General features: G+C 48.6%; 9 protein-coding genes across 9 annotated transcripts; 5 read left to right on the forward strand and 4 right to left on the reverse strand.

Annotated features, from left to right (window-relative positions):
- Positions 1-1,271: 1,271 nt before the first annotated feature.
- MIND_00074400 (uncharacterized protein) lies at positions 1,272-2,684 on the reverse strand (the record flags this gene model as incomplete). Its single annotated transcript, XM_037357703.1, has 2 exons — positions 1,272-2,386; positions 2,432-2,684. The coding sequence occupies 2 exons, from the start codon at positions 2,682-2,684 to the stop codon at positions 1,272-1,274; spliced, it is 1,368 nt and encodes a 455-aa protein (XP_037225613.1).
- Positions 2,685-2,727: 43 nt separating this feature from the next.
- MIND_00074500 (uncharacterized protein) lies at positions 2,728-6,880 on the forward strand (the record flags this gene model as incomplete). Its single annotated transcript, XM_037357704.1, has 12 exons — positions 2,728-2,943; positions 2,987-3,030; positions 3,089-3,761; positions 3,818-4,080; positions 4,129-5,088; positions 5,139-5,211; positions 5,263-5,371; positions 5,425-5,484; positions 5,533-5,717; positions 5,769-5,944; positions 6,178-6,564; positions 6,616-6,880. Exons 1-12 carry the CDS (start codon positions 2,752-2,754, stop codon positions 6,878-6,880), a joined length of 3,387 nt encoding a protein of 1,128 aa, XP_037225614.1. The 5' UTR covers positions 2,728-2,751.
- Positions 6,881-6,936: 56 nt separating this feature from the next.
- MIND_00074600 (uncharacterized protein) lies at positions 6,937-8,159 on the reverse strand (the record flags this gene model as incomplete). Its single annotated transcript, XM_037357705.1, has 8 exons — positions 6,937-7,160; positions 7,215-7,430; positions 7,482-7,565; positions 7,619-7,689; positions 7,742-7,807; positions 7,856-7,924; positions 7,970-8,039; positions 8,093-8,159. 8 exons carry the CDS (start codon positions 8,157-8,159, stop codon positions 6,937-6,939), a joined length of 867 nt encoding a protein of 288 aa, XP_037225615.1.
- A 456-nt stretch (positions 8,160-8,615) lies between these two features.
- On the forward strand, positions 8,616-11,414 carry MIND_00074700 (uncharacterized protein; the record flags this gene model as incomplete). The annotated part of the gene is made up of 16 exons (XM_037357706.1): positions 8,616-8,985; positions 9,036-9,324; positions 9,375-9,388; positions 9,434-9,572; positions 9,620-9,732; positions 9,785-9,912; positions 9,965-10,154; positions 10,205-10,234; positions 10,284-10,395; positions 10,449-10,496; positions 10,546-10,612; positions 10,669-10,770; positions 10,820-10,884; positions 10,944-11,023; positions 11,072-11,175; positions 11,220-11,414. The coding sequence occupies 16 exons, from the start codon at positions 8,616-8,618 to the stop codon at positions 11,412-11,414; spliced, it is 2,046 nt and encodes a 681-aa protein (XP_037225616.1).
- Positions 11,415-11,506: 92 nt separating this feature from the next.
- Positions 11,507-15,614, reverse strand: MIND_00074800 (SNF2 family DNA-dependent ATPase; the record flags this gene model as incomplete). Its single annotated transcript, XM_037357707.1, has 12 exons — positions 11,507-11,777; positions 11,825-11,864; positions 11,921-12,038; positions 12,087-12,131; positions 12,184-12,303; positions 12,352-12,933; positions 12,982-13,116; positions 13,167-13,398; positions 13,454-13,538; positions 13,587-14,033; positions 14,081-15,221; positions 15,588-15,614. The coding sequence occupies 12 exons, from the start codon at positions 15,612-15,614 to the stop codon at positions 11,507-11,509; spliced, it is 3,243 nt and encodes a 1,080-aa protein (XP_037225617.1).
- Positions 15,615-16,106: 492 nt separating this feature from the next.
- Positions 16,107-17,234, forward strand: MIND_00074900 (uncharacterized protein; the record flags this gene model as incomplete). Its single annotated transcript, XM_037357708.1, has 4 exons — positions 16,107-16,353; positions 16,403-16,580; positions 16,632-16,779; positions 16,824-17,234. Exons 1-4 carry the CDS (start codon positions 16,119-16,121, stop codon positions 17,232-17,234), a joined length of 972 nt encoding a protein of 323 aa, XP_037225618.1. The 5' UTR covers positions 16,107-16,118.
- A 170-nt stretch (positions 17,235-17,404) lies between these two features.
- On the forward strand, positions 17,405-18,273 carry MIND_00075000 (Splicing factor U2AF subunit; the record flags this gene model as incomplete). Its single annotated transcript, XM_037357709.1, has 5 exons — positions 17,405-17,419; positions 17,471-17,524; positions 17,571-17,780; positions 17,833-17,941; positions 17,984-18,273. The coding sequence occupies 5 exons, from the start codon at positions 17,405-17,407 to the stop codon at positions 18,271-18,273; spliced, it is 678 nt and encodes a 225-aa protein (XP_037225619.1).
- A 60-nt stretch (positions 18,274-18,333) lies between these two features.
- Positions 18,334-19,119, reverse strand: MIND_00075100 (UDP-N-acetylglucosamine transferase subunit ALG14; the record flags this gene model as incomplete). The annotated part of the gene is made up of 4 exons (XM_037357710.1): positions 18,334-18,403; positions 18,455-18,555; positions 18,603-18,949; positions 18,996-19,119. The coding sequence occupies 4 exons, from the start codon at positions 19,117-19,119 to the stop codon at positions 18,334-18,336; spliced, it is 642 nt and encodes a 213-aa protein (XP_037225620.1).
- A 23-nt stretch (positions 19,120-19,142) lies between these two features.
- Positions 19,143-21,402, forward strand: MIND_00075200 (Anaphase-promoting complex subunit 8; the record flags this gene model as incomplete). The annotated part of the gene is made up of 11 exons (XM_037357711.1): positions 19,143-19,222; positions 19,269-19,566; positions 19,612-19,657; positions 19,705-19,798; positions 19,849-19,984; positions 20,036-20,234; positions 20,284-20,463; positions 20,513-20,840; positions 20,889-20,945; positions 20,998-21,158; positions 21,212-21,402. The coding sequence occupies 11 exons, from the start codon at positions 19,143-19,145 to the stop codon at positions 21,400-21,402; spliced, it is 1,770 nt and encodes a 589-aa protein (XP_037225621.1).
- Positions 21,403-21,474: the final 72 nt, after the last annotated feature.

The following is a 21,474-nucleotide window of genomic DNA, read 5'->3' on the forward strand; positions in this document are numbered from 1 at the left end:
CGCTCGGATGTTTCAATCAGGGTTGTGACAAAGTGTGATGTGACATAGCGTGACCCGAAAAACTCAATTCCGATCTCCATTCAAATTCCGGATCAAAATAGCTACGACTGTTGGCGTACGGATTGCACATCCGATGTTGCCAAACCCTCTCTGCTTACACAGAGTCGGGGATCATGGTATCAAAGGGGTATCAGCAATTTCTCCAGTTCTGAAGGGATTTACCCCCCCTCCGTCATGCACACTCCTCTCCAAATTCCTGGCAAATCACCGAAAGCTACACACTTACAGGTATCATCTATAGCGAGCGCCTAGAGAGTATGTTTAGCTGAAATTTCTATTTCAGCTCTACCCCAAATGACTGAGCTGCTCAATCCAACAGTGTCCCGCGGCGTGTCCTCTTCGCCTGCTGCTTCTGATCCTTCCTCGAATTACTTCGCGAAGGGCATTCTTTTCCCTTTGTGTTGTCGACACCAACAATTTTGCATAGGTCTTCACAAGTTGACATCGCTGCTGCTGCATATCTTTCGGAGCTAGAATTATTCGCTAACCCCGTCAGCACCCACTCACAATCAGCATAATCAGAATCCATCAAGGAGGTCCTTCCGTCAACTTCACCACTTTTTCTGAACCTTGAGCAGTTCATTAGCTTTGATTTCCGCTCGTATAACCATCAATTCGAGTCTTGTCAATGTTTCCGCAGCATTTCATTTAGCACCTCTCATTAGCTCTTGATCTCAGAGACTTACAGGCAGAATTTTTCTCCAACTTCAAAATATCACGCAGGAGGAGCTTATAGTTTCCTTTGGCCAGTTTTTACGTGTACAAACGATTCTCCGTGATCGTGTCAACGTTATGAAGTCAACCTGACGATCATGGATGCTGCTGACCAGATGCATGGGCTCGTACCTCGACTTCGACGCCCCTCCTCCACTTTCTCGGCACAAATTACTATGATCCAGCGGCCATTCTCCGGGTTCTCCAACAGCTTCGGGGTGAGTTCCTATCTGGCCAGCGAGGGCCGTCTCCGGCAAGTCCTTTACTCGGAAAGACACGCGCAATGTACGAATTTGTCCGCGTCAGACTAAACATCAGGATGCACGGGTTGAGAATTCAAACGCATTCCAACGCATTCCAAGTGGAGGATGTGACCATTCGTGAAAGCATCATATGAGGTTGGTTGTCCGTGACTGGTGAGACTCGACTGACATCCATCGCAAGATTATTCGGGACGGCGGAATGGCTGATATGGTTGCTACTATGTTCGAGTTGGACTAAACATTGAACCACATTTCCTGGACCCAATCGATGTCGCGCCGGATTCTATCACTTGTCTTTCGGATTGCATTGGCAATAACAGGGTCTTCGAATCCTTTGACAAAGAGAGGGGGTTGTTGAAGTGGAAGTGAGCCTTCCGACGCACCCAGAGAGCGACCCGTTTGCATCCGTGATGGAGCAGAAAGAGATGTGATCGTGTCATGGCAGAGCTCCTGAGCAAGCGCATCCAGTAGCCTTTTCTGGAGTAACTTGAAGACGGGGTCGCTATATCGCAACGTGCGATCTACAGCTTCACGGAGTCTACTTTCTTCGGCTTCATCCACAGCAGAAACTAATCGTCTAGCTCTGATAACCTCGTCAGCGAGATTTATAAGCTTGGTCGTGCCAACAGAGTCTTTTTCATCTATTTCGGCTTCTAAAAGGACCCAGACACGAGCGATGAAAGCACCCGCATCGTTGCCGCTAGGGATATGGACTAGACTACGAAGTGATGTAGCGACAACGAGGGCTTGCAGATAGTTTTGCATCCGCAAAAGTTGCGGCTGGGAAAACAAGAACGGGGGCGGGAGGGTATTGACTCCAGAAACCTCAGCCGAATCTGGCAACGGGCAGGAGACAGGAATAGTGGATCGAAGCGATTGCATTAGGCGTCGAATCCAAGCCTCTCTGGGAGAAAATGAGTGTCCAACCTCCAATTCACCGACCCAGGCACGCCAAATTTCATCGATTGCGCTCTTGTCCCAGACGTTAAGTATAGCCTTCCTTTCGTTTTGGTGGGCTCGCTGAGTCAGATAGGTGCGCAATTCACTATCTGTCATGGAGCCAACGACGAAGTCGGTAAGATCACTCTTCATTATTTCTGCCAAGGAGAGGAGGGATTTGCTTGTGTCGACGATTGTTGTCTCCAAATCATTTGCGCTTGTCTCTAAGTTGTCCAAAAGTTTGTCGATAGAAGGATCGCGGACTGGCGCGGCTCGCTTGCGAAGAGATAGTAGCACATCCTTCAGTATGAGCTTGACAGAATGAAGGAGGGATGTGGTAGGTGGGATTCGACGTAGTTCAGAGAGGACTGGGTCATTGGGCCGGAGTAGCGGTTCTATGGCTTCATAGACTGAAAACCTGTTTAGTGTGATGAAGCGGTTGAAAGGCGATATACCATCTAGGAGCAAGCTTTTAGAACGTTCTAGTTGAGCTACAGGATCTCCTCGCAATTGTTCACGGGCGACGTCCCAAAAAGCACTATGAATCACGGTTTCAACCGATTTGTGAAGGGGGGACGGTTGAGGTCTGGCATGAGATCCCGCTAGCATCGCATGAAGCGACTTGCCGGGAATGGGGTCGTTTGTGAGGAGTGCATGGAGCGAGAAGAGTTCTGTCGGCAAACTCATTGGCTCAGCATGACTCAGCATGTCAATTGTTCTTGTCACAGGACACGTGAGTTATACGCGACTTGTGGAACGCGCCCACAGGCCAGCTATGGCTCTCTTCGCCAACACTAGGATCCACATCCCCGAAACAATACCTAGGGACCGTTTCCAGCAGATTGTCCATGTGATTCGGCACAATGGAGGGGAAATCGTTCCCCTTCCAAATGCAACTCATATCGTCACCAACACTTTACGATTCTTCGGCGTTGAGGACGTTCGCCAAGGCGTTTATATCGTCAAAGTAAGTACGCTCTCGACCGATAGACCTATCTCATACTTGGTAGGATATTTGGGTTGACCGATGTATGGTTTTGGGTGAATTGCTCTCGTGAGTCTTGTTTTGTCTGGTTGGTTGCTACACTGACGCATTTGGTTCTATATATCAGACCAGAACTATACTCTGTGGAGCCCGGGAAAATATTCAGCGGCGTTGTTGCAACTGCTTCTGGGATGTCTTCGTCCGATCTTGTCATTCTTCGCACTGGAATATTATCTCTCGGTGGCACCTGGCGCACAGGCCTGACGAGAGAAGTGACACACCTGTTTGCCACCTCCCCCAACTCCGAAAAATATGCTGCTGCGATGGAGCATCAACCGAAGACAGGCATGAAGATTCTACTCCCCCATTGGTTCGACGATGCAGTTCGCATTGGATCTGGGCAACTTAGCACTGGGCCATACGAATGGCCAGAACCAAATCTCTTGAAGTCTCCCTTACTTTCAGAGAAGCCAGACCGCAAGAATCTTCACTTGAGCACTGAACGACAGCAATACTTCAAAACCGCCATTTGGCATCCTGAACACAATTCCCATTTCCCCGCCTTAGCTGAGCCAACAGGAGAAGATATATGGAAGCAACGTCGTATACTTCTCAGTCGCTCGATTGGACTCGACGATACCAGACGACGAGTTGTCGAAGATGCTATAACCACCGCTGGGGGTCATATCGTTCGCATCTCTGAGGCCCACAAAGGCAATTATGACGACAAGGAGTACGAAAAAATAGGGAAATGTGATGTTTATATTACGAGATGGAGGGCCGGTCGCGCTTTTGTCAGGGTATGTTCTTGTCTGTCTTTTCACCGATCATTCATTCCAACTCAAGATTTGTCTAGGCCGTAGAAGAAGTCAAAATCATTGGAACACTTAATTGGGTTCTGTTTGTGCATGCTACACAAACAGTCTCCAGCCCGATGGATCAACTCCTTCATTTTCCCGTCCGCAAAGTTCCCGTTGCCGAAAATTTCGCCCAACAGCGTATCACTGTGACAAACTTCGCCGGTGGAACTCGAGAGTATCTGAAGGCCCTTATCAAGGTAATGGGTGCTGAGTATACCGCAAGCATGACGGGTACGAACACCATCTTAATTGCCGCGCAGTGAGTCAACACCGTTTGAAATAGGATAATCACTCATTTTTTTTTTAGTATGGGGGGCATCAAGACCGAGAAAGCGCTAGCTTGGTCGATTCCAGTTGTCAATCACGTCTGGTTGGAGAACTGCTTCACTGAGTGGAGATTCATCCACCCTGCCGTCAGCAAGTACATCGAATTTCCGCCCCACGTTGACTTTACCCCGATGTTGGGTGAACGCGGTCTAGCTCTTACTGCAGAAGAGTTGCTCGCCACAGAGGAAGAACAAGAGGATGGACGAGCTCCAAATGGAACCGAGGCTAGTGCTAAGGAGGTCGAAGGGATCCTCAGCGCTGGAGATATCGAGGAGGCGGTGGATATAGCGGGAAAATCTAAAACAGCCCGTTTGGTTCCGGCATCGGTCAGTCCCACAAAGCCTCGGGTGGCTCGCGAAGGGGCAACTTCTAACTCCTCCAAACGCCTGGCCGATGCTGATGATTCTCCTTCGAAGAAGCGGCCGATGGATGAGACTGCCCAGCCTCCCACACCCAAACGTCTGAAAACGTATGGCAAAAGACGGACATTGTTTTCGGAGGGAGAGGAGAGCGACACAGATCAGGCCAAGCCATCTCGAAAAGAACCAATTTCTCGTGAGAAGAAGGGCTCGTCTTCCAAACGAAAAGCCTTGTCGGACGTTGAGCCAGACGAGTCGTCTTCTGAGTCGCCTCCCCCACGAAAGCGTGCCAGGACGACGACCAAGTCTCGAACAGTTTCTGGTAAAGCTAATGGGAACACAACCTCATCCCGCCAGGAAAAAGTTGCTGGACGCTCGGGAAATCTAATCCTTTCTGAGCAACGATCGCATCAGCAACAGGAAGTGGCCGAAGAGGAGGAAGTGTCTAATGACCCAGAGGCGACGGGCTCAAAACATACGCAGAGGATACGGTCCAGGAAAACTGAAAACTCGGTCCAAACAGCACGGCAGCCTGCCACCAAGGCACAAGCGAAGGGCTCAAAGAGGGATGCCCCTCCCAGGTCAGCAACGACTCTCATTTTACTCTTTCTGACTCTCATCCGTGCCCTAGAACAACACGTAGCAGTTTAACAGAGATTCGAATGCTAACAACAATCACTGAATTGGACAAGGATATTATCAAGGTTTGCTTTTTTTTCTGGATTTCTATTTTGTGGCTGATGGGTCTCGAGTAGAAATTGACGAAGCTGGGAGTCAAGACAGCTAACTCAGTCGCAGATTGCACCCATCTTATTGCTCCTAGTATTGTCCGAACGGAGAAATTTTTGTGTGCATTAGCTAATGGTGAGATGGTCGCGAATGCCTATGAATGTGATTAGATCTCATGGATTGAACAGGGGCTTGGCTACTTTCGACCGATTGGGCGAATAAGTCGGCGGCAGCCAACAAACTTTTACGTGCGTTCAAATTGTTAAACCCCAACAGATACGTCTAATTTGTAGCAGCTGAGGATGATTACATCCTATCGGACAAAGCTAACGAGAAAAAATGGGGCATCAAACTGACGAAGTCAATGGAAAGAGCCAAAACCCGTGATGGCAAGCTCTTCGACGGGTACACATTCTTTATTACGCCGAAGGTCGCCTCTATAGACCTCCTGAGGACTGTCGTTGAGGCACAAGGCGGCAAGGTCTGTCTTTTGAAGCTTGTTGGGTGTTATATCAACTAATCACCTTGAAAGACAAGTACAACGAAACCGACCATCAGAATGATCAACAGTTATCCGAACCACTATCTAATTTCATGTCCTGAAGACAAAGCGATCTGGAAGCAAATCGCCGCGAAACGGAGAATCTTCACACAAGAAGTGATAATTGTTGGCTCACTGCATCAGAAACTCGACTTTGACAATCCAGAGTTTGTGCTCGCAGGCGAGGATGAAGACAATCCCGACCTCCGAGCCCTTTGATTCAAGTTGAGGCGTTATTACTTATTGAGTATTTATACGGATGTACGGTCCTTAGAGGAGAGAGAGCATTTGCTTGGTCATCACGATGACGCGGCGTCACAACGCGATCTGAGTTTCTTCTCGACCACAGCTCCCAATGTCTGTGTCTTTCATGGAATCACGCGTTTCTTATACTCTCCAGGCCGATATACTCCCTCTATGTGTTTGATCGCCATTGCACAACTGTCTACTATCACGATTTCTTGCGCACTCGAAAACCAAAGCCTGCTGTCGAGGGCGCCATCCTTCCCGCCGTGTCCCAGGCAGTCACTACACCCCACCATGCAAACCCATCCGTATACTCTGCCTTCCATAGGCCAACAAATACTCTCTCGTCCAATTCTGGTGTCGTAGTCGCAGTCAATGAAATGGCGGCGCAAACTCCTCCGACCCCACTGCTCATGCAAACGCCTACGTCCCCTGCACCACCCAACGTGACGAGTACAGGCTTATCCTTTGACGAAGAAGCGAAGCTTGTCTATGGTGTCATCCTGTCGCTGCGAAATATGGTCAAGAAGCTTTCTGGACGGTAGGTGTTGAGTTTACGGTGGTTTTCGTGACTTGAGAAAACGATGCATAGAGACGAACAGTTTACGAGCTATCGCACCTCCTCGTATAAGATGCACCTCTACGAAACGGTGTCGGGTTATAAGTTTGTCATGCTGAGCGATCCGAATGCGGACTCGCTTCGCTTCATCCTGCGACAAATCTATGTGGGCCCGTTCCTCGAATATGTTGTCAGGAATCCCCTGGTGGAAATGGACTCTCGAGAGTACGGAATTGATAACGAGTACTTTCGTGCAAGCGTCGATCGGATCGTTAGGAGTAGCCACTTTTCCAGTTGAGGCAGTAAATTATTGGTACTCTACAGTTTTGTTGATGGATAGTGCTACAGTTAATGCTATACGTTGTAAACCGATGACCTTCCCATGTAGAGAGTGGTCAATTCCATACTTGACGTTCTATGCGACGAAGAACTGGGGTCATTGGATCGTGACGGTAGTCGTTGCATGTTGAGAATCAGTCGACATCCCACGGTTGAGATGATGGTGAGAAGCCAGGAGTATTCAGCCATACCGAAGGCGAAGGAATGGAGACTGTAGATGGCCGCCGTTAACGTGCTTACTGCAAGAACGAGATGTGAATCACGTCGGCAGTCTGTGAACAAGACCAACTGACCGAAGAAGATAATGTAAACGAGCGTGCCATCTCGCACGAGTAAGTGAATAAGACTAGTGCCTTCCCATTCTCCTTGTAGATATTTTGCAAAAGTGAGGGCGAAGATGACGGCTTGAGAGACTAGAGTAGAGATGGCCAAGTACGCGAAAGAGTGGGGGGCTTTCGTTACGAAGAACTCTTGCTCGAAATGCAGTCCGGGGAGTGTTACAACAAGACCTCCAATAACATCAGCCACCATAGAGCTGAACATGAACAGCGCAAACACACCTATGATCACAACCGCAGTTTCGATTAACCACAGACACGCAAACCCACGACCGATGAGACGGCTGTTATTATAAAGAGCGTAGACTGAATGGCCGAGTGAGTCCAACGGTCTAATTAGATGATAACATGTAGCACACCTCTCGCCATCATAACGAGCTCAACACCAGACATGGCCAAGTGGGCCATGAGGACTTGCACTGCGTACCAGCTATAAATAAGATTATTTCTAGTGCATTTGGGTTGAGAATGAGCATCCTAACCCGCGTAAAGCTGAGTATCCCAGGTCAATTTCTTGGAAGACCAATTCAGAGACGATACGGTTACAACTTCAGGGCAGCTTAAGTCTGCGCACCGACCAACTGAGAAGCTCTCACATATGCACGGCGAGCGGAAAGTACCGCAAAAACAGGTAAGCGTATTTGATCCAGGCGTTATTAGGTTTTCTATAACCTTTTAGCGTGCGCAAAAGAAAAAGACTGGATACCTACGGCCAAATGTATCGGACTTCGTCTCCAAACGTAATTAAGGTCTCCCATATTAAAGCAGCGGTACCTGCAACTGTTGACCGAGGGTTAAGTTGTGAGGGGCCCAAGTCTAACTTAGGAACATACGTGCAGTCCTTCGTAGGTCAACAATAAGTGTTGTGTGAATGTTTATTGACGGGACCCCCTGAGCCATCCGCCACTCCAGAGGCCCAGTGGGAGCTAGGCGCTTGTCGAGACTGGAGGGCAGAGAGAGAGAGATGGAGAGGGTCTAAAATAAACCACGGTCCTGACGCGACGGAAGCATTAAAAGTAACAAATGTGACCAGATTCACTGCATCAAATCCATCACAGCGACGATGTCCACCAAGTCCCGGCTACAGTGGGTATTATGCTGGCCAATTTACACGATGTCGTGCGGAGAATCGAAGCAGAAATGCGTGGTGATGTCAATTGTTAACATTCGAGAATTTCTGGGCTATTCTGCCAACTATCAGACGCGTGATTCAGTCTAGAGAATGGATTCATATGTTTCGAGGGACTTGCGAGTGTCCTACATAGTATGCAGCAGCCGCCGACGCGAGTGTCAGGTTGAAAGACGCGGTGTGACTGGCGCGTGACTTGCCCCATCCAGTCCTTTCCTCCTTCGACCATGGAGGCCATGGACGTGGACGACGCGATTGTCGCGCAACCCACTCCGTTAACTGCCAACCCGCGCAAACTGTTCTCTGAACCCATCCGAATGGTTTCCCCGCCTCCTCGCCCAGCATCAGTCCCTTTGCTTCATCCCAATACCGACATTGGCTTTGTTTACTCTGCAGAAATGATGTCGCATAACCCACGTTACACTCCGAACCAAGATCATCCCGAACTTCCCGATCGTATTAGCGCTATTTGGGACGAGCTTACGAGAAATCATTTGACCAACAAGGGCAAGAGAATACCTATTCGACCGGTTTCTAAACCCGAGGCTCTTCTTGTGCATAGCGAAGACCTATGGGACAAAGTTGAAGCCCTGCAGTGTAGGTTCGGCCTATTGGGTACCTCTCTTTTCACTGAGGTTTATCTCAAGTCATGAACGCGCAATCCTATATCGACTCTGCGTTGTACTACGAACAGCTTTCTCTCTATATCTGTGAGGCCACAACGCGGTCAGCACGGTTAAGTTGCGGCGGCGTTATCGAAGCTTGCCTTGCTGTGGCGAAAGGTGAACTCAAAAAGACCTTTGCGATTGTTCGTCCGCCAGGTCATCACGCTGAACCAGAGGAACATATGGGGTTTTGCTTTTTTAATAACGTCGCGGTAGCAGCAAGAGTAGTCCAACAGCAGACTTCTGTCAAGAAAATCTTGATTCTGGACTGGTGAGCAAATAGAAAACATCTGTCGACAATAGCTTTATCGTCATTATCAGGGACGTTCACCATGGTATGACTTGTGTGTTCTTCAAGAAGCGACCTTATTTTTATCTAGGCAATGGTACTCAACGCGCGTTCAATGAGGATCCGTCCGTACTGTACATATCCATTCACCGTTACGAGCGTGGCCAATTCTATCCTTGCGGGCCGTTCGGGAGCCTACAGTCTGTCGGGGAAGGACCTGGGCGTGGCTAGTGAGTCTGCATCCTGACGCAATACTTTCTTCTGAGCCCACAAAAAGCTCCGTTAATATCCCATGGCCTACAGCTGGTATGGGTGATGCCGACTACCTTCATGCATTCCAGAAAATCGTCATGCCCATAGCCATGGAATTCGCTCCAGATCTGGTCATAAGTGAGTCAATCAAGATGGTTTTCACCATTTGGATGATAATGAATATGGATAGTCTCCGCTGGATTCGATGCTGCGAGAGGTGATCAGCTTGGAGAATGCGATGTCACTCCGGAGGGTTATGCACATATGACTTATATGCTTGCCAGTCTTGCAGGTGGACGGCTTGTTGTTGCCTTAGAGGTCAGTTGTTCTTGAAAGAAAAACACGCTGATGTCGCTGATGAGTATGTTAGGGCGGTTACAACCTCAACTCCATTACCAACTCTGCACTTGCAGTTGCCAAAGTCCTACTCGGAGAAGCTCCTCCTCCGTTGAGGTCTATGGTGGCTTCTGAGTTGGCGGCAGAAACAGTTTGGTTGGTGGCCAAGGAGCAAAGCCAATTCTGGAAAAGTGTCAGCCCCAAAGCTTGTGAACCTCAGGAGGGTGCGTCGTCCTGTTTCAACGGCAGCACTGCCGACTTAGACAGCTTGTAGAGGTTGCATCTTTGTCTTTTGCCGTTCCAGGTATGCCTTTTCCCCTTTATTTGTTGTTATTCTGATCGAGGATTCACAGAGATCCTAAAACTCCATCGCCAATATTATATGTACAGTACCCACGACATGATGCAAGTCCCTCTTATTGGCAAACCAGCTGAAGAGCGATTCTCTGCTCAAGTGTTGTGCACGTGCGCGCGCCTTCCTCGCCATTCGAGATCGCGACTAACCCACCTCCCTCCAGAACAAACATCTTCGAGAAAGACACCATAGTCCTCATTATTCATGAATTGTATGGCTTTCGCACGTGTCGGAGTAGGACGGCCTTGATATTTTTCCAGTGGAAATCTCCGAGCTGAAATGACATCGTCTCTTGTGTGCGACGTGCAAGTGGAGCGGTCGTATTTGGTGTGTGCCTGAACCTTTTTCTCTCTCTTTTTTTCAGCTCATTAATCACTCATTAGATTGATTTCTCGAAGGAGTTAATAAACTGGGCTCAAGCGGAAGGGTTTTCCGTCCTGGACGCAAATCTGTTCCCGAAACCCATCGACCAAGATGATATCAACGTCTGAATTTCCGTTGCCGTGGCAATCTCCGAGCTCACCTTCCACAAAGCGAGGGAAAACTCCCGAGGCCCTGCAAAACGATCTAGTTCTCTATTTATGGGATAATTATGTGCAGTACGCGTTGATTCCTAACTCTATTAGTCTTTTTTTTCTTCTGAACCCTGCTCCATTAGATTGTGTGGCGCAAAGAATGTTGTCCTCATCGGTCATGGACCAGCTTGTAGCGCGATTGTTGACCTCATAAACCATCGCAGTGCGCCCGCTATTTGATCTAGCTGTCCATGATTACGACGTTCTACAGGTACCAGCGTCATGAAATGCGTCAAGGCTATAGTCCAGGTTGTCGGTTATTCGAACCTGCGAACTACCAAGAACAACTTCGAACTGAGAGAGTGGTTCAGAACGGTTAGTGCCAATCGGACTGGTTTGACTCCTCTGATGGTCTCCAGCGGTCCCTTGTTGCACTTCCGGCAAATCATCCTGCTTGCAGACCTGATTCGTTGGCGAAAGAGCTTAAAAGACACGGTCGTCTGCAACGATATGAGGTGGAAGAAAGCAGTAGACTGATGCTACGAAGTTTCCCGGACATCAAAGACTTTGTGAAAGAGCAGTTGTCCATAGAGCATGACGACGAACGCTTTTGAACGATGTTGTAGCCCTGATTCGCTATCGTGTTGCTGTCGCCTCCACCTGGATTACTTTAGTGTACAAGTCGGTCTCTAATAATACATCTCTATTAGGCTTCAGCTTTGAATTGTTCTCGGAGAGAGGCAAGCAACGATTGCTTCATCTCCCGCTCAGGTGCACTCTCGCCATCACGACCCTCTTCCGAGTCGCCCGCGACTGCCTCGTCTAATGCCAATTTTGTTTCCCCCAATCTGAGCATGTCTTCTTCTATGGTTCCACGCGTGATGAGCTTGATGACCTCGACGTCCCGTTGTTGGCCGATTCGGTAGGCCCTGTCCTGTGCTTGGCGGTCGTTGTGAGGATTGAAGTCTTGATCGAACCTGCGGTATTTTCAGTCAGAGCACCATAACGAGCCAAAAAAGCGTACATGATCACAACCGATGCGGCGGTCAAATTGATACCCATGCCTGGACCAAGTGTCAGCACTTGCAAAAAAAAAATAAGTGCACTTGACGGTGCTTACCTCCGGCCTTGGTTGACAGAAGGAAGACATCAAGGTCATCGCGCTCTGAAAACTCATCAACCAGAGACTGTCGAACATCGACTGGTGTGGCGCCAGTCAGAATGAGGAACTCTATGTCCTTGTTACTTCGTCAGCTCACAAATGATTTCAAGGAGTTATTCTTTACCTGGATCTTCAGGATGGCTTGGATGATGTCAAGAACCTGAGTGAACTCATCGAACCTCAGTTTTGCTGTAGGTCAAAAATATAATGGGGAATTCTACCTGGGAGAATACAAGAACTTTGCGCTTTTGTTCCTTGTACTCAGCAAGCAGCCGCAAGAGTGCTTGTACTTTGCCAGAGTTGAGATAACAGCTATCGTCTCGACGATATTTCCGTATGGACTACAGATTGTTCAGTTTCAGCCGAGTACAAGGGTGAAAAATGTTGACCTTGTACGTCCCACAGAAATATTGGAGTTCTGAGTCCGTCATCACTGACATGTCCTCTTTGACCAGATCGAAAACAGCGCCGCGCTTTTTAAAGTCGGGTTCCTTGAGAAGCTCCTTTGTCATCGAGCTTAGGATGTCCAGCGTAAACTCGGTGCGGAAGAGCATTGGATGCAATGCGCCTTTCCGCAAGTCCATCAGAACATTGGAACTATTTTCCAAATATGTCTTTTTGGCGGCTGGCTTCGTCTTCTTCTTTGTGGGCGCTGGTGCCGAACTCTCCCGACTGCTAGGATCGGCAGTCTCAAGTACGAATTTGCGTGAGCGTTGTAGGGCGTCGGTATATATCGACTTCTGGAGATCTGTAAGCTCACACCACTCGATCCGCTCCGTTTTCTTGGGAAGATCTTTCAAGACTTGGTCTTTCCGGCGGCGTAAAACGAATGGAGTCATCATCTTCTTTGCACGAGAAACTCGTTCTTGCGATAAGAGTGACACTTTCGAATCACCTTTAACCTTGAAGATGGCCCGTAGAGACCCCATAGAGGTAGAAAATTGCTCAGGAAGGATGAAGTTCATGAGGGACTGTGTGAAGATGGATTAGGTGGGGAATAGTGAATGCATAAGACTTACGACTAGCTCTTGCAGGTTGTTTTGCAAGGGTGTGCCAGTGAGTAACAGACGCCATTTGGATCCAAACTTCAACAAGGACTGATAACGCTGTGATTGGAAGTTCTTCAGGACATGGCCTTCATCGAACACACAGCACTGGCAAAATCAAATCAGTGATGCGCAACAGGCCACGAAGAGTCACACACATCCCATTGAATTTTGCGGAAGAATTTGCGATCACGTTCGTCGCCCTGCGCAAGAGTATAGGTGGTGATGAGAACTTCCCAACCCTCATCATTGCGACTTCGAGATCTCTGCGTATCGAGTAAGGTCTCGCGAAGCTCTGGGCGTTCCTCTTTGCCGGCGTAATATGTCTGAATAGCGATAGAGGGGACAAAACGGGCAAATTCTCGACACCAGTTTTCTAATGTTGAAGACCTAAATAGGGAGGTGAGAAACAGAATACCAGGACGAGCTTCGATTTTTTTCTTACGGAACAATTACAAGATGTGGACCTTTGTTTCCCTGGGCCTTGAGATGTGCAAAGAAACTGATAACCTGGATTGTTTTGCCCAAACCTGTTCATACTATTAAAGGAGACAAATTGAATCAGCAGATAAACTTACCCATTTCGTCAGCGAGGATACAACTCAGGTCACTGGTATAAAGGAGATTTAACCAGTTCACACCCAGGAGTTGGTACTCCTTCAGTTGAACGTCGGGGGCAATAAGCTTTGGTTGAGAGGAGAGATAATTTTTCTGCTTGCTCCCAGATAAGTCGACATGTCGCAAGCTCAAGGCGCCATCTTCAAGTTGTTCCCCGAGGGCCGCTTCGCCACTCGTAGAGCTCCATTTTGAGATAGAGGAGCGAAGCGAGTCGCCAATGTGTTCACATTCCTCCAGCACGCTGTCGACACTTCCATAACCCTGGAAGATTGCAGTACAATCATCAAAGAGTTTAGTGCTCAGCCCCGACTTCTTCTTCGCCAGTTGCTTAAGCTTGGTCTGAAGATCCTCTGCAGTTTCAAACGGTCGCAGAGAGACAATCTTCGTTGCTTGTTCTGGCGTGCAGCCTAAGCACTTGATGAGATAGGATAGACGATATGAAAATAGCACATACCAGTGAGCTCTTGTAATGCCCCTTCACTCGAAGAATTGAAGTAGGACAAAGTTCGAGCTCTATGTAGATCCGTGACGCGGTCGCTTTCGTCGCGTTCTCCACCATCCGAATACGCGCCATCAGAATCAGAGTCAAACACAAGCTTACGAGCCACTCTTCGACGAGGTAAAGTCGTTGGCTCGGGGGAGGGTGCGTTGGAAGGCCCATTCGAACCTGCTTTGACCTTTGGTCCAGTGTAATGACGGAATTGGAGCTTGTTCTCTTCCGCAGGTCGTGGTTGACGGTTGGCGTAAATAGCGCTCTGCTGGCCTTTGGCTTTTGTTGCAGCGCGCTGAGCCTTGCTGGCTTCATCAACCTCTGTCACTCTTCCAACACTGTCTGAAGAAGGAATTGGGTTTGGTGTCCAGTTGGAGTCTTCTAACATGTCCGTAGCAACTTTAACGTTTTGACCAGATTGGTCCCATGCCGCACGTATCCGAACTGGACTGTGAGTTGGTTGGGTAAGTTTGAATCTAGTGAATGCGACATCGTCGAGGTCTGAAGGCGGGGGAGGGGGAGGGGGAGCTGCTGCTGGTCTGTCTCGAGTGAGACGGGGTTTCGAAGGCCCAGCAAGAGTGAGATTTTCGGGGAGGTCTTCGTCAGACGGCTCGTCGTCTCCAACAAATCGACGTTTTGGTGCCCTGCCCACTTGGGGTGAAACGGGTGAGGCAGTGAAGTCGAGGAGCCCGGTTGTTGAAGTATGAACTCGTTTACGTGGCGGCCCCTCCTCGCTATCGAGACTGGACTCCCTTGGTCGGCGATTCGAACCTAGTTTGTCTGTTGCCGGAACGCCATTGACCGTGAAACCAGACGAGCCAACAAGCATATCATCTTGAAAGAGATTGTAGGGCCCGCCTGCCACGTCATGAAGGGCTTGGTTTTTCCTGCGAGGAGGCGACGGTACAATTGGACTTGAGCTCGGTACCAAAACCTTGCCAAAGTTGGTATTGTTCGCGGAAAAGTAGCGTGAAGAAACGATTGTTTGTGAACCATCCCTCGAATTTGCTGGCAGCGCATACCCGCCCAACCCTCTAGACGACTCATTTCTGGCTTGCTTTGTTGCGAGCGCGTCTTTGAGATTGGCTAGTGCGGCCTCTTTCGCCTGGAACAGACAATTAGCAAATCGAGGAAAAAATATCGATAACAGGATTGCGCGCCGAAAAAGCCATAAAAAGAGCTTGGCTAACTCAGCGGCGTCGAGTCCTGCTTCAAGTAAACAAGAGTTGAGCGAGAGTAATTGGAGGTGGTGGATGAGCGACACCAGCGAACAACGACGATAATGGTACGCGCTTAACCAAGTTATGATGCCACTCTGCCACCCGACAAGTGCATATTCAAGTAAAATATTGTAAGAAATACAGTCCTAAGGCTCTAACCACCATACGATAACAGCCAACATGCTTCAGGAGATCATCCAGCAGCTTTGAGCGCGAAGAGGAGTAGAACCCAGATGTGGGACCAGACGCACAATAAATCCTTTGGAATGGAGCGACATAGACGAAGAAGACACGCAAGGAAGTCGATAGATGGTTGGACTAGCATTGTCCGTGGCTAAACAAACGGTTGTCGTATGCTTAACTTAGCTTTAGACAAGCTTTGTATATTTCCGATGCTATGACCACCAACTGTTACACCTGCAGGTGGATAGTTGACCGAGAAAGCGATTGAGGCCGAGTCTAACGGAGCTTACAGATGAGACTGAGGAATAAACCACTGATAATTCATATGACTCACTTGATGTAATGATAATCGTGCAAGCAACGAAACAAACTCAAGAGTGGCGGTAGAAGGGGAGTTGCAAGGAGGATGACTTGACCAAAACATTGACAGAGGAGACTTGAAGGGAGGGAAGTTGGCAGGAAAGAAATACGGCTGATCAAAGTGGATGAAGGGGGAGAATAGAATCTGCTGTCGGAATTTACTTCCGGGAAGGTGGAGATCATGGAGGTTCGGAGGAAAGAAACGAAGAAGTGTGACGTGACAGACGCACGCAGCAAACATGGCTCTGCTCGACTACCTTCTCATTATCCCATCCCTAGCCCTATCTCTGGCGGTGGTTGTACCTCTCACAGGCGTTCTAGTCCGCTTCCGAGCAAACTATACACCTCGCGGTCTTGCTCTCGATGCTGAAGGCAGTGCGCTTCCGCATACTGGTCCAACTCTCAATTCATTCTGGGCAACGGGGAAGAGAGTTTACAGATTAGAGGGCGTTTCTGGCTTTTACAAAGGTCTAAGTGCGTTGAAGTCCGTCCTTATGCTGCTCTCCGATGACGTTTAGCCCAGTGCCTACACTCTTGACGGCGACGGTCATGTCTATCGTCATTCTCTTATTCGTCGATTCTTCGGGGGGCAGTCCTGGCCGTCATGGATATCGACCTCCGTCAACAGGCGTACTCGGCACCTTTATTTACGCTCTCAGCTTGGTTGTGTTGAGTCTTCCCAGCGCCATCATCACATATCGGTTCGTAAAACTGTCTACGTGTCTTCGGCGTCCTCATCGGGTCATTTCTAGTGCCATTACTACGCCGCATAAACTACCCTATTTCGGTCCAATGAAATCTCTCCGCGTTCTTCTCACCCCAACCGAGCGCAGTCGACCATGGATTATATATCTGACTCCAGGCTTATTGGCCACCCAATTTGTCCATACCGCATATATTGTTGGCAGTCTATTCATTTTCATGCTGCTACTAATACTCTATAGACACTGGTTCTTGGACCTCTACATCGATTACTTGTCCCACTTGCAATGGGACCTGGTGGTGTCTCATATCCTGACACCTCTCCGCTCAAATTCGCCATCTGCATTGCGATCATTCTACTTTCTACAGGTCTTTTGACGCCACTCGAGGTCATCACTGTCCGTTTGGCGATCCAGCGCAACCAATCCTCTTCCGACTATAACTCGGTCTCTCAAGAAGTTGAAGGGGATGCTGAAGATTTGCCTGAATACGCTGGTGTGGAGGAGGATGTAATTGGATTGCGTACTGAAAACGAGCCTTACACTGGGCTTGTTGACTGCGCAAAGACGATAGTCAATGAAGAAGGGTTCCGTGCGCTGTACCGCGCTTGGTGGGTCACCATCCTTGGTGCATTCGCGAGTGCATTGGGTTAATCTAGGAAATAATCGTTCAAATATGCTTGTACGAACTGTGTATTATACGCTTCTTGGTATGTGCCTACTTGTCAGACTATAGTACAGTCTCTTGTGATATGAGGCTGACTAAGTAATTCGGTTAGCGGTCACAACATGTCACATCCTGGGTTTCTTGAACTTCGACAGCCATGGCATCTCATTTGGTCTATGAATCGAGTTTCAACACCGTCTCGAATACTAACTCTATCTCATAGGCTAACATATTTGGAACAGAGCAGGACCGCGTAAACTGCTCTTTCTATTACAAAGTTAGTCCTGATTCTTGTTTTTCCATGTTGCTAACCGTTCTCCTAGATCGGCGCCTGCCGACACGGAGACAGGTGTTCCCGCAAGCATATCAAGCCTCCGTTTTCCCAGACCATTCTCCTTCCAAATGTGTATCACAACCCAGCCCATGACCCCGTCTGCAAACTCACTGAAAAGGAACTGCAAGAAGGCTTCGATGCTGTTTACGAGGACCTGTATTGCGAATTGACCAAGTTTGGCCACCTCCTGGAGCTTCATGTTCGTTCCTTAATGTTGATTCTCTTGCGCTAAGACTGATTTGACCCAACAGGTCTGCGACAACGTGGGTGACCATCTCATTGGTAACGTGTATGCCCGATACGAGTGGGAGACGGAGGCGCAAGCTGCGGTGGATAATTTAAACGAGCGCTGGTATGCGGGTATGTGATCATTCAACCCTGTCGCCGTCTCTAACTTATTAGGCCGACCACTCTATGCTGAGCTGTCACCGGTGACCGACTTCCGTGAGGCATGCTGTCGCCAAAACGAAAATGGCGAATGCAATCGTGGTGGATTCTGTAACTTCATGCATTTGCGTCTAGCTTCAAAAGAGTTGGTTAGATCCCTTCGTCATGGCCAGCGGCTCGAACGCCGGATAAACCCGCCAAAAACGACTGGTGGTGCTGGGGGCTGGGAACCAACGAAGCGTCGGAGTGCAAGTCCTCCTTCTCGCAGGGGCCACAACGGCGAAGATCGCTGGACACGCAAGTAAAACGCTATTTTAGGGTGTACGCTGGCGACTGTAAAACTCGACTGTGCTCTCTTGCTAAATTCAAACAAGTAGCTCGTAAAATTCGGCTCCTTTTACTTTTTCAGCTAGCTGCTTCCATTGGACGATAAACCTGGAATGACTACATGAGCGAGGCGATTGAGGGAAGTGTTTTTGTTCATGCCTGTCAACAAGAGGGTGAAGCAGTTTTCCCGATAGGGACAGAGATTCAACGCGAGCGAACGACTCGATGTAGATGAGGCGCGGTGCTGCGATGCCGAGAAACTGATAGTTTTCTCCGTGTTCATAGACCAATAAAGCAAGAGACTTACTTTATTGATGTAGACTGCAATACAGAGTACCAAACAAGTGCCTGGACCGTTGAGAATAAGCACATCCCCCAAAGGTCGGCTTGCAAAAGTCAAGTAGTAGATACAAGATAGAAGTGCACGTAGAGCAGTAGGCGGTATCGTGTACAATGGTTGATGAAGTCGACGTGCTCGTGGAACGGTTATCAGTGAGTAGTCGGCGGGACATGTTGCAGTCGCTTTCAAGTTTTCCAAGTCTACCGCTTTCTGAAGACTGAAGGTGTCACCATCGCTGATGATGTAAGTTCTTGGTCTATAACGCGCGAAGTCGAGGGCTGATATGAGGGTCAATGCTTCCTTCGTGTGGCCACCTAGCCGAGATTGAGTGCTGGGTCAACAAGAAGGTGAATTGAGCACCAGAGCCAAGGAACACAGCGAGTGCTTTTGTCTCTGAGCGCGTTAATCGACGTCGTCGACTTGGTAGAATAGAATAAACGCGGTAAACGCAGAGAGCAGCAATTAGCACGAGCCAGAGTAACATCCCGTGACCGTCACGGCCTGGTTATGGACCAAACTCTCCTCGACGGCCTACGGGCCTCCATACGCCAATGCGCTGAGCGCGGCCTTTTTTCTGCGTCTAAATGGTAGCCCAACATGCTCTTAGCATCTTATGTAATTCGAGCACTGCAGGTCCTCTGAATTGCTTCTTGCTATTCCATTATCGCGACGCCACATTGACGATTCCGAATCTTACGCGTCGACCCAACTGGTGGACCCTCCTTTAGTCCCACCACGCCATCCTCTTGCTCCTCCTCTAGCAATACAACCTGACGAGGAATTACAACTCGAGCTAGAGGCGGCCGAGGAAGATGCATTGTTCTCTGCTCGGACATTTCTCGAGTCTCGTGATCCGATGCGCGCCATCCACTGTCTGCGCCAGTGTAGCAGCACGAAAGCAAAATTCATCGAATACTACAGTCATTTTATAGTAAGTTGTTGCCACCTTCCTTGTTTGAACTGGCATCCATGACAGCAGGCTACAGAAAATGGCGCACAGCGCAATTGGAGCAAACTCGACAGTTCGTGCTTGATCTCACCCGCTGATCTTAGGAATCATCCATTGCAGATAATCGTCACCAACCGCCTGAACCTTTGAATCCAACCGTCGATGTACTGCTAACTGCTGTCTTGAATGCGACTGATCCATGGTTATTGTACCTGTAAGACGATCTTACTACCAGACGCTATCTAGCGCTCATTTGATATTCAGTAAAGCCTTATTTCTATCTCGGTTTCCTATGCGTCGCGACGAAGCCATAGAAAGTGCTATTCTTTCCATCGCCGGCTTTCCATGGAATTGGGGTGTGTGGAGCTTACTTAGTACTTGCATAAATGACGGCGGCGAAGTAAAGTTCCACTTGTTGTTTCACAGACACTTACTGACTTCCTCATCACAGCTCTCCGCTATCCTTCCATTATTACCGCTGCCTACTGTCCATCCCTTTGTGCAAATGTTCCAAATCAAAACGATGAACGAGCTCCAAGCACCGTCTGATCATGAACTGGGCCTGTGCGACCAACTTCTTAGCCCCGAACTCTTTCCAAATAGTTTGTGGATAATGAGTCAACGAGCATGCGCATTCTACCATGCACACGGTGCGACTCATTGAACTGGATCACATACCTTCCCACTCAATCCGAATAGACTTCAAACAAGCACAAGCCCAATTTGAACGCATCTTGGAAATCGACCCACATCGTGCTGACAACATCGACATCTTTTCAGATGTTCTCTACGTCACGGATAACCGTCTCAAGCTCTCCAGACTTGCCAATGACTTCCTGATGTTAGACAGAGAACGGCCAGAGGTGTGCTGTCTTGTGGGTATGTGTTCATTCGTCTCCCAAGATCAAGTACCATACAAAAGCATCAGGAAATTTATATTCACAAAGAGCGGAGCATGAGAAGGCTATCAAATACTTTCGACGAGCTACGCAGCTTGATCGTACTTATCTTTCTGCGTGGACGCTGATGGGGCACGAACACGTAGAGATGAAGAACTCTTCTGCTGCGATTGAGTCATATCGTAGAGCAATCGGTTTGCTTCCTCTTGTCCTTGTCATCGCTGCACTGAGTTTTTCCCCATCAATAGATGTCAATAGAAAGGACTATAGAGCCTGGTATGGTCTTGGACAAGCCTACGAGCTGTTGAACATGCATCAATATGCTCTCCACTACTATCACAACGCAACGGCTTTGCGGTCAGTTCCGTTTTGGGGTTCCTCACTTACTTCTGATACACGCCACAGTCCATATGATGTACGCTTGTGGCAAGCCCAGGGAATGTGCTATGAGGAGATGGGCAGGTAACAAAAGAACTACAAACTATTACACCGTCGACTGACCTATCCAATCAAGACTTCGAGAGGCTATTGAATGCTTCAAGCGTGCCTTAATAACCGCAGACCCGAATGAAATCACGATTAATCTGCGATTAGCGAGTCTTTACGCTGCTCAACAAGATTTTGCAGAATCTGCCGCGTATCATCGAAGAGTGGTTGAAGTTTGCCAAGCAACTGGTATAGATGATGGCACTTGAGGAGGCTATACTCCACTAACGCATTATACACAGGTCGCCCCGTTCACGATTTCGCCAGGTCGAGCATCAAAGTTGCTGAGTATTATTTGGAAACGAAAAACAACTTGCCACTGGCAAAAGAGTACATGAAAACGCTCTCCGTGAGTAATGTAGAAGAAGTTGTTCGGGCAGCGGAGCTTTTGAAATTAGTCAATGCTGCGTTGGAAGGGGGCCCGTCGAGCTGATACTATATAACTATAACCAAACAAAATAAACTTTGGAAACCAAATGCTGGCCCTAAAGTTGTCACTGGGTTG

The sequence above is a fragment of the Mycena indigotica genome (assembly GCF_014461135.1).
Source record: "Mycena indigotica strain 171206Taipei chromosome Unknown Mind.scaff0001, whole genome shotgun sequence".
Lineage (NCBI taxonomy): Eukaryota > Fungi > Basidiomycota > Agaricomycetes > Agaricales > Mycenaceae > Mycena > Mycena indigotica.